Source organism: Typopeltis vanoorti, chromosome 23 (assembly GCF_054136105.1).
Source record: "Typopeltis vanoorti isolate ZY-2024b chromosome 23, IOZ_Tvanoo_1.0, whole genome shotgun sequence".
In the NCBI taxonomy this organism is placed as follows: domain Eukaryota; kingdom Metazoa; phylum Arthropoda; class Arachnida; order Uropygi; family Thelyphonidae; genus Typopeltis; species Typopeltis vanoorti.
In genome coordinates, this window is record NC_143571.1 from 86,876,231 (window position 1) to 86,890,096 (window position 13,866).

General features: G+C 36.6%; 1 protein-coding gene across 2 annotated transcripts in view; it reads left to right on the forward strand.

Moving 5' to 3' along the window:
• The window catches only part of LOC150094045 (uncharacterized), a 1,005,660-nt gene that overhangs the window by 25,890 nt on the left and 965,904 nt on the right, over positions 1-13,866 (forward strand). For both annotated transcript variants that reach the window (XM_090412663.1, XM_090412664.1), the window contains exon 3: positions 5,728-5,860. In XM_090412663.1, coding sequence (XP_090268789.1) covers positions 5,728-5,860 — 133 coding nt within the window. The remainder of the gene's footprint in view (positions 1-5,727; positions 5,861-13,866) is intronic.

Consider the following 13,866-nt stretch of genomic DNA (forward strand, 5'->3'; position numbering starts at 1 on the left):
TTACCATTTCATTATAAGTTCCATCAAAGAAAGCTGAGTTTCTGACTTTCAATTTTGAGTTTGTTGCTGATTTTATTAAATTATTTCAATTTCTTCTGTATTTTTTGGCTTTAATATTTCTACTATTTCTGTTTATTATGCCATCCCATGTAATTTTGCCACTGTTCTCTTTTTGAAACTGACAAATTAAAATTGTCAGTAAATACAAAAATTACAAAAATTGTAATTTTTATCTTTATATATTTCTCTTCTTTGATTTCAGTGATTTATCAATGCTTGTTTTGTTTTTCCAATAAAAGTCATATTCCAGTTTTTTAGAGTAACCCTCCCAATACGTCCACTTTATAAATTTTATTTAGTTATTTGTTAGTTATTTCATTTCTTAAAACTTTTATAATCTTCATATTCCCCTCCATGTAAGGTACCTGTTCATGGTTAGAGGGGACCTCCTGGGGATGGTACTTGTTCTTGTCATTTTTCTTTTTTCACTATGCTCTTCTTCCAATATTCTTTGATCTACTTATCCTGGAGTCTTTTTACTATCGTATCTTCCAGATCATCATCACTGACATCCAATGCCTTACTGCCATGTGCACCCAGCCTATGGACCTCATAGTCTCACACTACTTTGGCTTCTACTTCAGCAAGACAGGCAGTCCTGGAAGGCCCTGCCAGGATCATTTGGCTGGTGGACTTGCCTGCTGGTGTCAATGGTGTCATGGTAAGTCTCCTTCCCCATGGTTTTTGCGGAGCTCTGGCCTGAATGAGACTTCTCACGAGAATGAATAATTTTTCATTCTCTTGTTTATCAAGGACCCTCAACGAACTCTAACCAGATTCAGAAACCATAGAATCATCAACAGAAAACAAAGTAAAAAGTAAGAAACAAAAAACATCAGTAGCTGCTACAAATACACTGCTTGTCTTAATTCTGCATTCAACGGGGAATGTCCACTTGGAAAAATGTCACCCTTCTTTATCCAGAAACGTTTGGAAGGGTTGATAGATCTCCAAAATCTGTTAAGAAACTGCATTCTGGAGATGATATCCTTATTGAAGCAGATAAAGTAGCACAATTAGAAAAAATTACTTCATACAACATCTGCTGGGACAATATCAGTTAAGGTTATCCTCCACAAATCTTTATAAACTTTTTTGAACTTAAACTCCTTGATGTTCCCAATTAGGAGACTTCACTAAACTCAAGGAGTTACAGCCATAAGAACAATCCTTGTAAGAATGGATGGGCATCTGGTTTTCCATTATGAACATCAACCTTACCTTCAGTATATCAAAACTGTGTCCCTACTGGCACTTTCTTTATAGTTGCCTTCTCAGCATAAGAGGGTTTAGCAGATGTTGGTGCTGTTGTAGTGTACTGCCTCTTTGCCTCTGATAGGTGATGCATTGCTCTTTAATTTCTGGATCTCCTTTTTGTTCTTCCACCTTTGGCATGCTTGGGAGTATGCTGGCTGGTCTTTCTTACACAGTTAAAGCATTTTGCTCTTACAGTCTTTATTCTCGTGATCTTAACTGTGCTATAGCTGTCAGGAGAGATTGACATTCATGTCAATGGCTCTACCATCTGTGCCCAATGCAGCCATTGACATGAATGTCAATCTCTCCTCACAGCTATAACAGCTCTGAAAGGCATGACTAACTTGCTATCTCTTTAAAGTGAATCAAAAGAAAATTCAATATGAACTCACTCCTGAAGACAATACTAATCCTACTACGTGACAATCCTCTTATATTAAAACTACTAATGGAATATGCACCACAGAGGATCAACAACATGCCTCCAGACTCTCTAATAGATGGCTTGTTAACAGGTGACATGGATACCTATGCTTCCCCTCAGGAACATGAAACAGTTAATATACTTAGTGCCATAGGGGGAGTACAATATGATGACATCTTCAATGTTTTTCCTGATGAAGAAAAAATGGTGAACACTGGCTGTCTACAATTCTCAAAAAAGAAAAAATCCACTACTAATTAAAGCAAACCTTTCAACATCTCAACATGGGAAGTGACCTATATCACCAAAAAGAAATCATGAAAACATTCCTACAATGGAATTGTTATGGAATCCAACAAAACATCAAGGCTCTCCTGCAGAAGTATACTGATATGCTTCTGTCTGAAGCCTGGTGATAATCAGCATTATGAAATGTAACTGTCATTCATAAAGACAGGAGAGCAGGTAAGCCACGCCTGCCGATGAAGGTGTCGCCATCCTAGTGGGCAACCATACTCCCTTCCAGCAAGTCCTACTTAATAATGTAGATGCAGTTGCCATCCAACTCTCATTCAGAACTCTCATAACAGTATTCCTCTCAGGATGACGTTGATGACATCATTGCAGTTAGCACCTCTTACTTTTAATTGAGAATTTAAATGAACTCAGCACTTTATGGGATAGTGCCTTAAATAAACATCAGAGGAAGAGTTGCTGAGCATATTCTCAACAACAACAGTCACTCCCTCTTGAAGAAATAGAAGCAACACCTTCTTTCACAGGTCTACCTGAACTTTCACTGCTTTTGACTTAACTGTCTACTCAACCTCTCTCTTCCAACTGTTCAGGTGGGAAACTGAAGATAACTTGTATGGGAGTGACCATTTTTCCATATTCACTTTTTCACATGGTCAACCATGTGAAAAGATCATGGATATCACAAATGGAAAATTGAGGAAACTGACTGGCTGACCATCTCAACTTTCATTCATGCCCATGGATCCAGTGTCCATTTTTGTGTGATACTTGTTTCACCATTCGTTGCTATTTGTTTATGTCCATTGCTGGGTGATTCAAATCCTGTAAACTTTTTCCACATCACTGGAGGCTATGTCATGTTGGCTAGGTGTTTCTGTCTTTGGTGTGTTGTCTTCTATTTGTCAGAGTTGTGATCTAATTGTGCTAATTGGACTTAATAGGAGACCTAATGGTAGGACCGTGACCTAATAGGAGACAACACATGCACACCAAAGGTAGAAACACCTAGCCATCATGACATAGCCTCCACTTCCCCCACGAGTTCCAAAGAGAGTGCGCTGTCGAAACGGCTTGCACCCCATTACTTCCCTCCCCTGACTTTTTCCCATCAATCCCTCCTCTCCCCCCCCCCCCCAAAAAATTCTATCTTCAGATCCTTCTCTCACTCCCTCCTCCCAAATGCTCTCTACCTACCCTTAATCATAATATTATACATATAAAAAACCCAGTTTTTTTCAAATAATTCCCCCCACTTTCCCCAAACCCCCTTCCTTTAATGGCTTAACAGCAGATGAATGCATATCCGAATTTGTCCGAATTTTCCTCCTATATTCTTCATATATTAGTTTTATAACAAATAATGCTTCAGTAATGCCCTAAGATCTGAGTAAAGAGCCAATGACATTGTAAAAAAAAGGGGCACACCTAAACGAAAGTAGGCTGTATTAGCCATTAAAATAATAATGTCACATTTGTTTTTCTACACTGTTTATGCTCTTTTGTTTATTTATTACATTGCATATTGCTAAGAAATGTTTCATTTGTTTTTATTATATACAGATTTTTTAGACCTATGCATGCTGCTTATTTATTACATTATATACCGGAGCAACATGACCATAGCTGTCCTTGTGCCATTAAAAACATAAACCTTTCATATTTGACTAGATTAATCTTATCTTGTAAATGGTTATTAAATGCTATTTTTTTTCTTATTTTCTGATAGTGCTTTTCTTTCTTTGCCATACCAGAGTATCCATTTTGTTTTAGATTTTATTAGTTGTTTTTATCCTAATACTTCATTGGCTACTTGTTTAATATTTATTTTAAATATTTCCCCAGTGAAAATGTATTGTAAAATATATTATATTTACCTTTTTATTTATTATTTAAGGATTTAACGAATGGATGTCTACTACGGCATTGTAATATTTTTCTTATTTCTTTTATATCGTAGTTGCTTGAGCTAGTTCAAATTGTCTATAGACGTCAATTTCTAATTCACGCATAAAACTCGCAATTAATCTTAATCCTTCAGTCCTTAACTTAGTTCCCCCCCCCCTCTCTCTCTCAATGCCGTAAATATGCTCTTGCACATGGTTGAATTGTAGACTTAGGAAAAGCCTCTGACTGGAGCCAAGTCCTTAATCTACTTTGCTGTATTTCACTTGTATTGATCCTTAAAAATTTATTTTTTTATCGACTGCGCCTTTAAGAATCGAGTAAAAGAATTGTTGTTCCTTCCCTTACATACAATAGAAATATTAAGCTAAGCACAATAATAACTCAATTCAACTCCATCTCAAGCAATTCCTATTAATTAATCAGTCAGTTGTGGCTATTACTACTCATAGGTCACACAGGTTCGGTATTTTTATGAGAAGTGCATTAGCTAAACAAGATCTGGCAAGCTATTAACAAAAACAACATGTTTATTCTTACTAAGATAAATTATATACAACATTCAAACAACACATATCACGTGTCTGGTACTAACTAAGACAACAAGAGTACACTGGAGACAATACGTCACGTGTCTAACTCTCCACAAAGTCAATTAAGCATATCACTTAAGCTTTAGGACAAAGAAATCATAATTACACATAGTTCTAACTAAGACAACAAGAGTACACTGGAGACAATACATCACATATCTAACTCTCCACGAAGTCAATTAAGCATTTCACTTAAACTTTAAGACAAAGAAATCATAATTATACATAACTTTTCAGACACTTGGATCATACTTAACACACTTAAACTTCCTTTCACGTTGTAAATAATAAAAGGCAAACCTCAAACCACATTCACTCTTAGCATTACATAACATAAGCAGATCTGTAGATCTCTGTATTCTACTATTCACACTCAAACTAAAATACGACTTTCCAATTCTTTCTAACACCTTCTATGCCACCAGATAACAGGACCAACATTTTGTCGGTTGAGCTTCACAATCTAGGATATTACATGAAACATTCTACTTACAACCTTTCTAGTTCATTACACAGTCCTAGACCCTAAAGGCTTATGGGCACGCTCCGCTTCTTCCCAGCTAACTTTCGATTGGGCACTAGGACACGCTGCGATAATTCAGCACACAAGTAGATCATCAGAGAATCTCACAGTGGAGATCTTGAAAAGGCCATCTCTGCCACTAGCGAACTTCCCATCTTCGTTGTAACTGCTGCTCGCGGGAATGCATTCCCCCCCCATCTTCGGAAAGGCTTGGCACAGAAACAAACTTCGAAATGCGAGCTCCCTAGCCACTCAATCTGTCTTTTATATCATCCTCCCGACCTTAGCACTTTTTCTATAAAGCTCCCCGAATTTACTGGAGGATTTTCTCTGTCACCCATTCTATCTCTGGGTTTTGGTCGGAAAACTCATAATCCGGTGACCTTCGTGACTGTTGCTAGCCTTAGGTCTCCTAGCCTAATCCTGTCTGAGCTTAATTTTAAGTACAAATCTAATGGTTCTTATTCAAATATTTTAACATTTAGTTACAACATTTATCTCAGTACAGTGAGTTATACATTCTTTTACTTACAAGTATAATATGTAATTTAATTGCCCATGTAAAATCGACATTGAAAAAATATTTCTATTTTTTTTTTCTATATGAGATTTTACAGTATATCTCTTTCATTATTGATACCACTTGAGATAATTTGAATTTATAAAGATAAAAGTTTTAAATAAATTTATCTAGTAAGCTCTACTTTTAGCTCCCGAATTTGGTATGTTTGCCAAAACTGTCCGGATACGTGCACTTGATCCATTTCTATTTGGAAAAAAATATTCTTTGGATATTTTAACACAGTGGGCCAAAGAAGCATCTCTTTTACTCCCGAATCAGAAGTAAGTTTTTTGATTTTTAATTTTGTTGAAAATTTTAATTTTAAATGTTGATTTCTAAATAGCTCACATCATTTTGTAAACTCATTAAGTTTTAAAGCAATGAATTGCTAATTTATAGATTTCTCACGTTCCTTCAAAAATCTATAATATGAGGGTTGTTTGATAAGTTTGGTAAATTTCCAATAGACGATAACACAATTCGTTCATTCATACCAGTGTCACCACATATCATTTTTTTTAAGACTCCTTCAAAATTTTAGCCATGTGCAATGTGTACTTCTCATTTGGCAAACATTTAAAATGACCGCGTTCTCATTTTTCAAAAAATAGAGAAAAAACAAGTTACATGCAGTGATAAAACACTTTTATTTGAAGAAATGGATGACCGTGCAGATCAAAGCCAAGTTAGATGCAGTTCATGGGGGACTCTGCACCAGCATTAAAGACTATTTGTTTTTGGATAAATGAGTTTAAATGTGGTCGTAAGTCCATCGAAGATGAAGTGCGCTCTGGATGCCCGACTGAGGTCACTACAAAGGAAATGATTGACAAAATCCATGATATCGTTATGAAAGACCACCGAGTGAAAGTGTGTATGATATTGTTGAGATTGTAGGCATCTCAACTGAATAGCTGTATAATATCCTGCATGAAAAGCTGTGTGCTTGATGGATGCCCCACGATTATTGACTGTCAATCAAATATGCATGCGAAAAGACATTTCAATGCAGTGTTGGCAATGTTTAATCGCAATTCACAGGATTTTTGCATTGATTCGTGACTGTAGATGAATATTGGATCTACCACTACACACCTGAGTCCAAGCAGCAGTCAAAACAGTGGGCAATGCCTGGTGAAAGAGCACCGAAAAAAGTGAAGACCATTTTGTCAGCTGGATAATAGCCACTGTTTTTTTCGGATTCCCAAGGAATTATCATGATAGACTATTTGGAAAAGGATAAGACAATAAATAACAGGAGTATTATGTTCATTGTTGGACCATTTAAAAGAAGAACTGGAGAAAAAAACAGCCAAGATTGGCGGACAGAAACGTGCTCTTTCATCAAGACGATGCACTGTCCCACACATCGGCCATTACAATGACAAAATTGTACGAATAGGTTCAACATCCACCGTATTCTCCAGACTTGGCCCCGTGTGACTTCTTCTTGTTCCCAAACTTAAATATTCAGCTCAGTGGGAAAATTTTCTTCGAATGAGGATGTCATCAAGGCTGTCAATGACTGTTTAGCACAATTTAACAAATCCTACTTTTTAGATGGGATGAAAAAAATGGAAACTTGCTGGACACATGTAGAACTCGATGGAGACTATGTTGATTTCAAACAACCCTCGTACAATTGTTAATTGGATCAATAAAGATATCATTTCCGCTTATTATGTGTGTAAACACAAGAATATATTTTTAATAAAAACAAAAGTTTGGTTATCTATCTACTTTCATATTGAGAGTTATCATCATCAAATTCCTGACATGTACCCTCCAGGGGTGTACAAGATGTGATAGTACTACATGAAAAATTTACATCATTACTAACTTCCTATCTACAATTTTCCTCCAAATCAGTCTGTTACTTGTCAAGACTCCAACATTATCAGATCTTATATTTCTATCGTCTAAGGCACTTTGTACCGTATCCAATCACCTATATCTTGTTCTTCCTCTGGGTCTTTTTCCTGCCAACCTGGCAGAGAACACTTGTTTTGTTAATCTTTCCTCGCCCATTCTGTTCAGGTAGCCATACCACCTGAACAGAATGGGTATTGTCATTAGCTCTGCTAACACATTCCTGGATGCTGACAATGCCAAGTTCTTTCCTAATATCCTCGTTTTTAATATGATATTGCCATTGATGCCATCTGTTCATGCCTCTAATCTTTCTCAGGACTATCATATCTCCAGTCTCCAGTCTTTGGTCAAGTGTTTTTACTTCTGACCCATCTCTCAGATCCATAAGTTAAAACTGGTTTGAACACTGTCTTGTATACAGCTAATTTAGTGTTCCAACTAATTTCTCTCTTATTCCATATGAATTATTCAATTGACTTCCTACCATACCATCTTCACTAAAAATCGTGCCTAAGTAGCTGAAATGTTTTACTTGTTCCACAGGTTCTCCGTTCACAACACAGTTGACATTTTCAACAATTCTACCTATTTTCATTGTCTTTGTCTTTTTAATGCTGACCTTCATACCACATCTATTACAACAATTATTCAGTTTGGTCAGGGAATCTTGCAAACTTCTAGCGGATTTATTTAGAAGTACAACAGCGTCCGCATAAAGCAAAGAGCTGACATTAACATCTCCAATTCTGATATCATGTTTAATGCCACTTTCCTTCATAATGTGATCCATGTAGATAATGAATAACAGTGGGGATAATGTACATCCTTGTCTCACACCAGATTTAACATTAAACCATCTTCCTGTACTTCCTTCATTTCTAACAACTGCTGACTTACAACTCAAATGAACTAATTATTGCTTGATATAATGCCCCATTGACACCATATAACTGTAGCATATTGAATAGCTTCTCTCTTGGCACTTTGTCATATGCCTTTTCCATATCAACAAACCTTAAATACAGATCTTTGTTATATTCCCATGCTTTCTCAACTGTTTGTCGTAAAATGAAGATCTGATCCTGACAGCCTCTATATGGAGTGAATCCAGCTTGTTCTTCACCAAGCTTTTCTTCCACAGTTCTTCTCAACAATTTCTCTAGTATGCTTGCATAGATCTTGCCAGGAACACTCAGTAGGGAATTACCTCTGTAATTCTTGCATTCAGTTTTATTTCCCTTTTTATATATGGGTATTATTAGAACTCTATACTCCAATCATCGGGAATTCGTCCCTCTGTCCAGGCTTTCTGAACTATGCAGTGCAGCCACTGTAAGCCTTTTATACCACCATACTTCAGCATTTCTGGTCGAATATCATCTATTCCTGCTGCCTTTCCACATTTCAAGCCTTTGATGACTTTTTCTACTTCAAGTATGGATATGTATTCCTGACTGCATGCCTAGTCAGTGTTTTTTACCACTGTGCTGTCATCACTGCTAAATGAAGTCTTTCAAAGTAATTACTCCATACCTCAAGGATATCTTTTTCTCCCATTCTCATGTCACCTTTATCATATCTAACTCCTTTTACAGCACTCTTTCCTCCATTCGTAACTTCTTCAACAACCTCCAGAATATTTTGCCACCTTCTTGATATTTATTTTCTATATTCTTGCCAAAGTCCTCCCATGACTTTTGTTTAACTAGTTTTACACAGTGTTTAGCATTCTTGCAGGAACTTTTGATATGCTTTCTTCTTTTCCTTCACTGCCTCTTTATCTTCCTGTGTCCACCATGGAGTTCTGATTTTTCTGTCCTTGCAGACAACCTCACCACATGCCTCTCTGGCTGAATCAATCAGAGTTTTCTTCAAGGCTTGTCACTGAATCTCCGAGGTTTGGTTCCTGTTCTCAAACTCTTTCATTTTTTCTTCAATAATCTTTGTGTATTTTAGTCTGCAGTTCACATCTGAGAGCTGCTCAACTTTTATTCGCTTTAAAACTTTCTTACATGTTATTCTTTTCAATATGAAATTCAATTTTATCCTGCTCAAGACTAAATAGTGGTCACTTCTAATTTCAAATCCTCTGCACACTCTGGTGTTCTGCACCAGGGAGAAAACATCACTCTCAACAATAACATAGTCAATGAAACTTTTCTTATTCCTTGCTGCTTCTCTCCATGTGAATTTGTGCACATTTTTATGTTGGAACATGGTGTTAGTAATAACCAATCCATGTCCTGAGCAGAAATCCAACAGGTGTTTGTCATATTAGCTTTGCTCTTTTCTCTAAATTTTCCCAAACTATTTTTGGATGTCTTACGATCATTTCCTACTCTGCTATTTAGATCCCCAACAAGGACCAACTTTTCCCTTTTCATTGTGTCAGTTGCTTTTTCTAAAGCATCAATAAATTCCTCCACTTCTACCGTAGTAGAACCTTCTGTGGGACCATAGGCACAAATAAGTCTCATTGTCCTATTCCCCATTCTGATATTTACCCATGTCACTCTACTTGAGACTGCCTGCAATTCAAGAAGATTAGCCTTGTATTTTGTGTTGAATACTATGGCTACTCCTTCTTCTCCTTGATTGTCATTTCCTGAATATAACATTTTGTATTTATTGCTCACAAAGATTTCACCAGTTTTTGTCTTTTTAGTTTCAGTCACCCCTATTATGTCGATCTAGTACTTATCTAATTCATCAGCTAGCTTCATTTCTTTGCCATTCAGGCTTATGTTGATAGTACCGATCTTTAACTCTGGTGATGTTGAGTTGGGGTGTGCTTTCAGATTGGGAGTTATTTCAAAGTAAATTTGTAGCACATCAAAACTTTACACAAGTCTGCATCTCAAATTTGCTGAATTCGAATGGTATTTGCTGTACTGAGATTAAAATAAACTTCACTCAGAAACTAATTTTACCAAGAAATGACAAAACAAAATATCCAAACATGGCAAAGCATAAAAAACTAACAAATAACATCATTTTCAAATCTATTTTATCAAAATCCCACAAATGACATACAACATCACTTAGAGACATCCAGACTGGACCTTTTGTTCTTGACAGAAACTCAAATTGCAGCTACGTCAATCACAGTCTACCGTTCACTCTCCAAATCACACATTACATAATTTTATTAGCCCCAGGGTGGGACAACTGTACCTTTTGTGAGAGAATATGGCAAGGAGTTCTCTGGCAAGCAATGCGAGAGAATGCTAAATATGGAATTCTCCATTTTTAGAGTCCTTTGGCAAAGATTTCCATTCAGTTAAATTCATCTGCTGTATTTACCATCCTTCACTGAAAACTACTCTGAAGCTCAACTTTCTACATTCTACCTATTCACAAGGTAAAGTCATAACTTCTTAGGTGACTTTAAATGCTCACAACTGCAACTGGGCTTTGTTTGTCCAAACCCATTGAAGCTGAACCAGATGTGAAGTAATTGCAATAAGCAGTCACCCAATGCAAATTTTACATCACTTAACCAAAATACCTGGTAACTCCCACTGCTCTTGATTTTTCTTACCTAGTTTTCCTTCCGGATATACCATAGAGGTTAATTCTTCTCTTGATAACCGAGATCACAATTTTGTGCCAAGTTTCCTTTCTCACAGAATGTCCTCCTTTCAGCCACTCCAATCCTCATATCCTTTGAAACACTAAGGCACCAGTGTTTCAAACATCCCTCTAGAACTTCTACCCTTTCTTTCTTTTCATGATGGTTAGACTACTGCTTCCATTTTTCTGATCCAAACACCTGCTGTGAACAAGTCACAGAAATTATTCTCACTTTAGGAATTTTGGATGGAATGGGGAATGAAAACTCTTCATTCACCATTCACCCAAAATTCCTGCCTATATTCTTCTCTGTCAAGGTTTAACAGATAACACTAGTTATGAAATCAAAATCTTAGTAAAGACCAATAACAGATATCTTGCCAGAAATGATACCCTCTTGAAAATAATCACTTGGTAACTCGAGTATTTCTGCTGTTTTTGTCACTTTCCTACCATTGGCATTCATTAAAGCTGTCCTTTCGTAATTATTTTTCTTCTTATTTACCATGTTAAGAAATTAGCCTCTTCAGCTAATTTCTTGTCATAATCTGATTTTGCTTTCCTTACCATGTCAAGTTACCTTTCTTGCTTGCTTTTTTTATTGCTCATGAGTGTGCAATATGCATTTTTTGAAATCTTCTTTAGCCTCTATCTTAAATAGTGATCATGCCATTCTCAAGTATGGCGAGGACATCCAGGTTTATTTTAATACCACCTAAATGCAATCCTGTTTCATTTCCAGGAAGAAGGACCATTTCTCTCTCTCTCTCTCTCGATAATATTCCTCTTGCCAATCAGGATAAGTTTTCTCCTTTTGGGTTAACTCTCAAATCCTGGAAAAGCCAATCAGGTCCAAAGCCTCTTCAGCCTACAAAATTTTAGCTTGATATTCTTTTTCATTCAAACAGTATTTCTCTTCTGCTCAACTACTGCTCTATAAAGCTCAAATTCATCCAACCTCAGAAGACTGTTCCTATGTTTTGGGGTTATGCACCTGATAAATGAAAGATCAGTAGTTGGATACACCAGTCTTTGCACCAACCTTGTGCACTGGGATTACCCTACATTCTTTCCACTCTTGTGGCATTTTCCCTGTTCTGAGACTCAAATTATATAGCCTGGTCAAAGGAATAGTCAGTTCAGTTGAACACTCCTTGAGCATCTATGGTGATATCTCATCAGCCCCTGTTTACAAATTCTTATTCAGTTTGTGCAACAGCTCTATTACCTCCTCCTCCTCATACACCTGAGTTTCTTCAGAATCTGCCACTTGCATATTCTCTGCATTCAGTAGTTATTCTTTCATATTCATTCTATTGAAGAATAATGAAGAGACAGAAGTGCTTGGCAGTGAAAACATTAGTAATTTGAGAGATGAAGAGAGATTGGGAATGCAAGAAGAATAGGAAAATGGGAGGAATCTGAGTGTGACAGGGAGACATGGTATAGGGAGAATGGATGGTGAAAGTGGCAGTCAATGTGTGTATTAAGTTGGGGTATATTACAAATTGAGTGGAGGGAAGTTGAGATAGAGCAGATATATATGTGGAAAGTTGGTGCTAAAGGTGATTGGGCAGGTGTGGTGGAGAAATCAAAACCAACAAGTTGCTTGGATAGGAGTGGTTAATAAACTTAAAAATGAACTATTGCGTTTGTTTGCAAATGCCAGAAGTATCAGAAATAAGGGAGATGAAATGGTTTCACTGATTGAATTTATTTGCCCAAAATCATTGGAATAAGTGAAACATAGTTGAATGAAGATGATATTCTAAGGTAAATAGAAATGGAAGGATACAGCATTTTTTGCAAGGATAGAAAGGACAAGAAGGAAGGGGAAGTGCTCTGATGATAGCAGGGGTATTATTTCAGCATAAGATAGACATGAAAGAGAGAAATAGTGGCAATAGTTATGAGGCAATGTGGTGTAATGTGGAGGTTGACAACAAGACATATTTAGTTGGATGTTGCTATAGGCCTGGAAATGCAGAAGGTGTATAAACAACTTGGATTAGTGAACAAAAAAAGGGTAATTATTATGGGTGATTTTAACTGCGGCTGCATAGATTGAAATGAAGAGATAGCATTTGGAATACGGGAAATGAATTTCTCAAGTTCTTGAGAGATAATTATCTCAGGCAGCAAGTAAAGGCAGACACTCAAGGATTGATAGTTTTAGATCCGATAATTTCATCAGAGGATGTAATTATGAGTGGGGTTTCACATTTTCCTCCAATTGGTGAGAGTGATCATGAAGTGATAACCTGGGTTCTGGCTAGCCATATGCAGAGTTTTGTGAGGAAAGTATATATGTGGAATTATAATGCTGGTGATTATGATAAGCTTAGGAGACAGTTTGGAACTATAGCATGGAACGAGGATTTGAGCAGTAAGGAAATAAATGCTGCTTGGGAACTGACAAAGAAATACATAGTAACATCAATGTGTGAATGTATTCTGAAGGCCAAAAGGCTGAATAAGCTGGTGTAAAATGGATGAATAAGAAGCTTAAGCATGAAATCTGGAAGAAGAAGAAGAAGGTAGTTTGGAGGCAGTACAAGATGAATAATGGTAATAATTAGTTACATAAAGAGTATAAAGAACAAGCCAGGAGAATGACTCAGTATGAGCAGAAATTGGCAAATCAGGCGAAGAAAAACCATAGGGAGTTTTTTAGATATGTGGCAAGTAGAAGGAAGAATGATCATGGTAAGATGATGTTAATGGATGAAAATGGTAGAATAGTAACTAATGCAGAAGTCATTATTGAGGTATTCATTGATCCATTTATAAGGGTGTTTGTTTTGATCAGAATGGAATTACAAGGAACTTAAGTGTAGAGGAC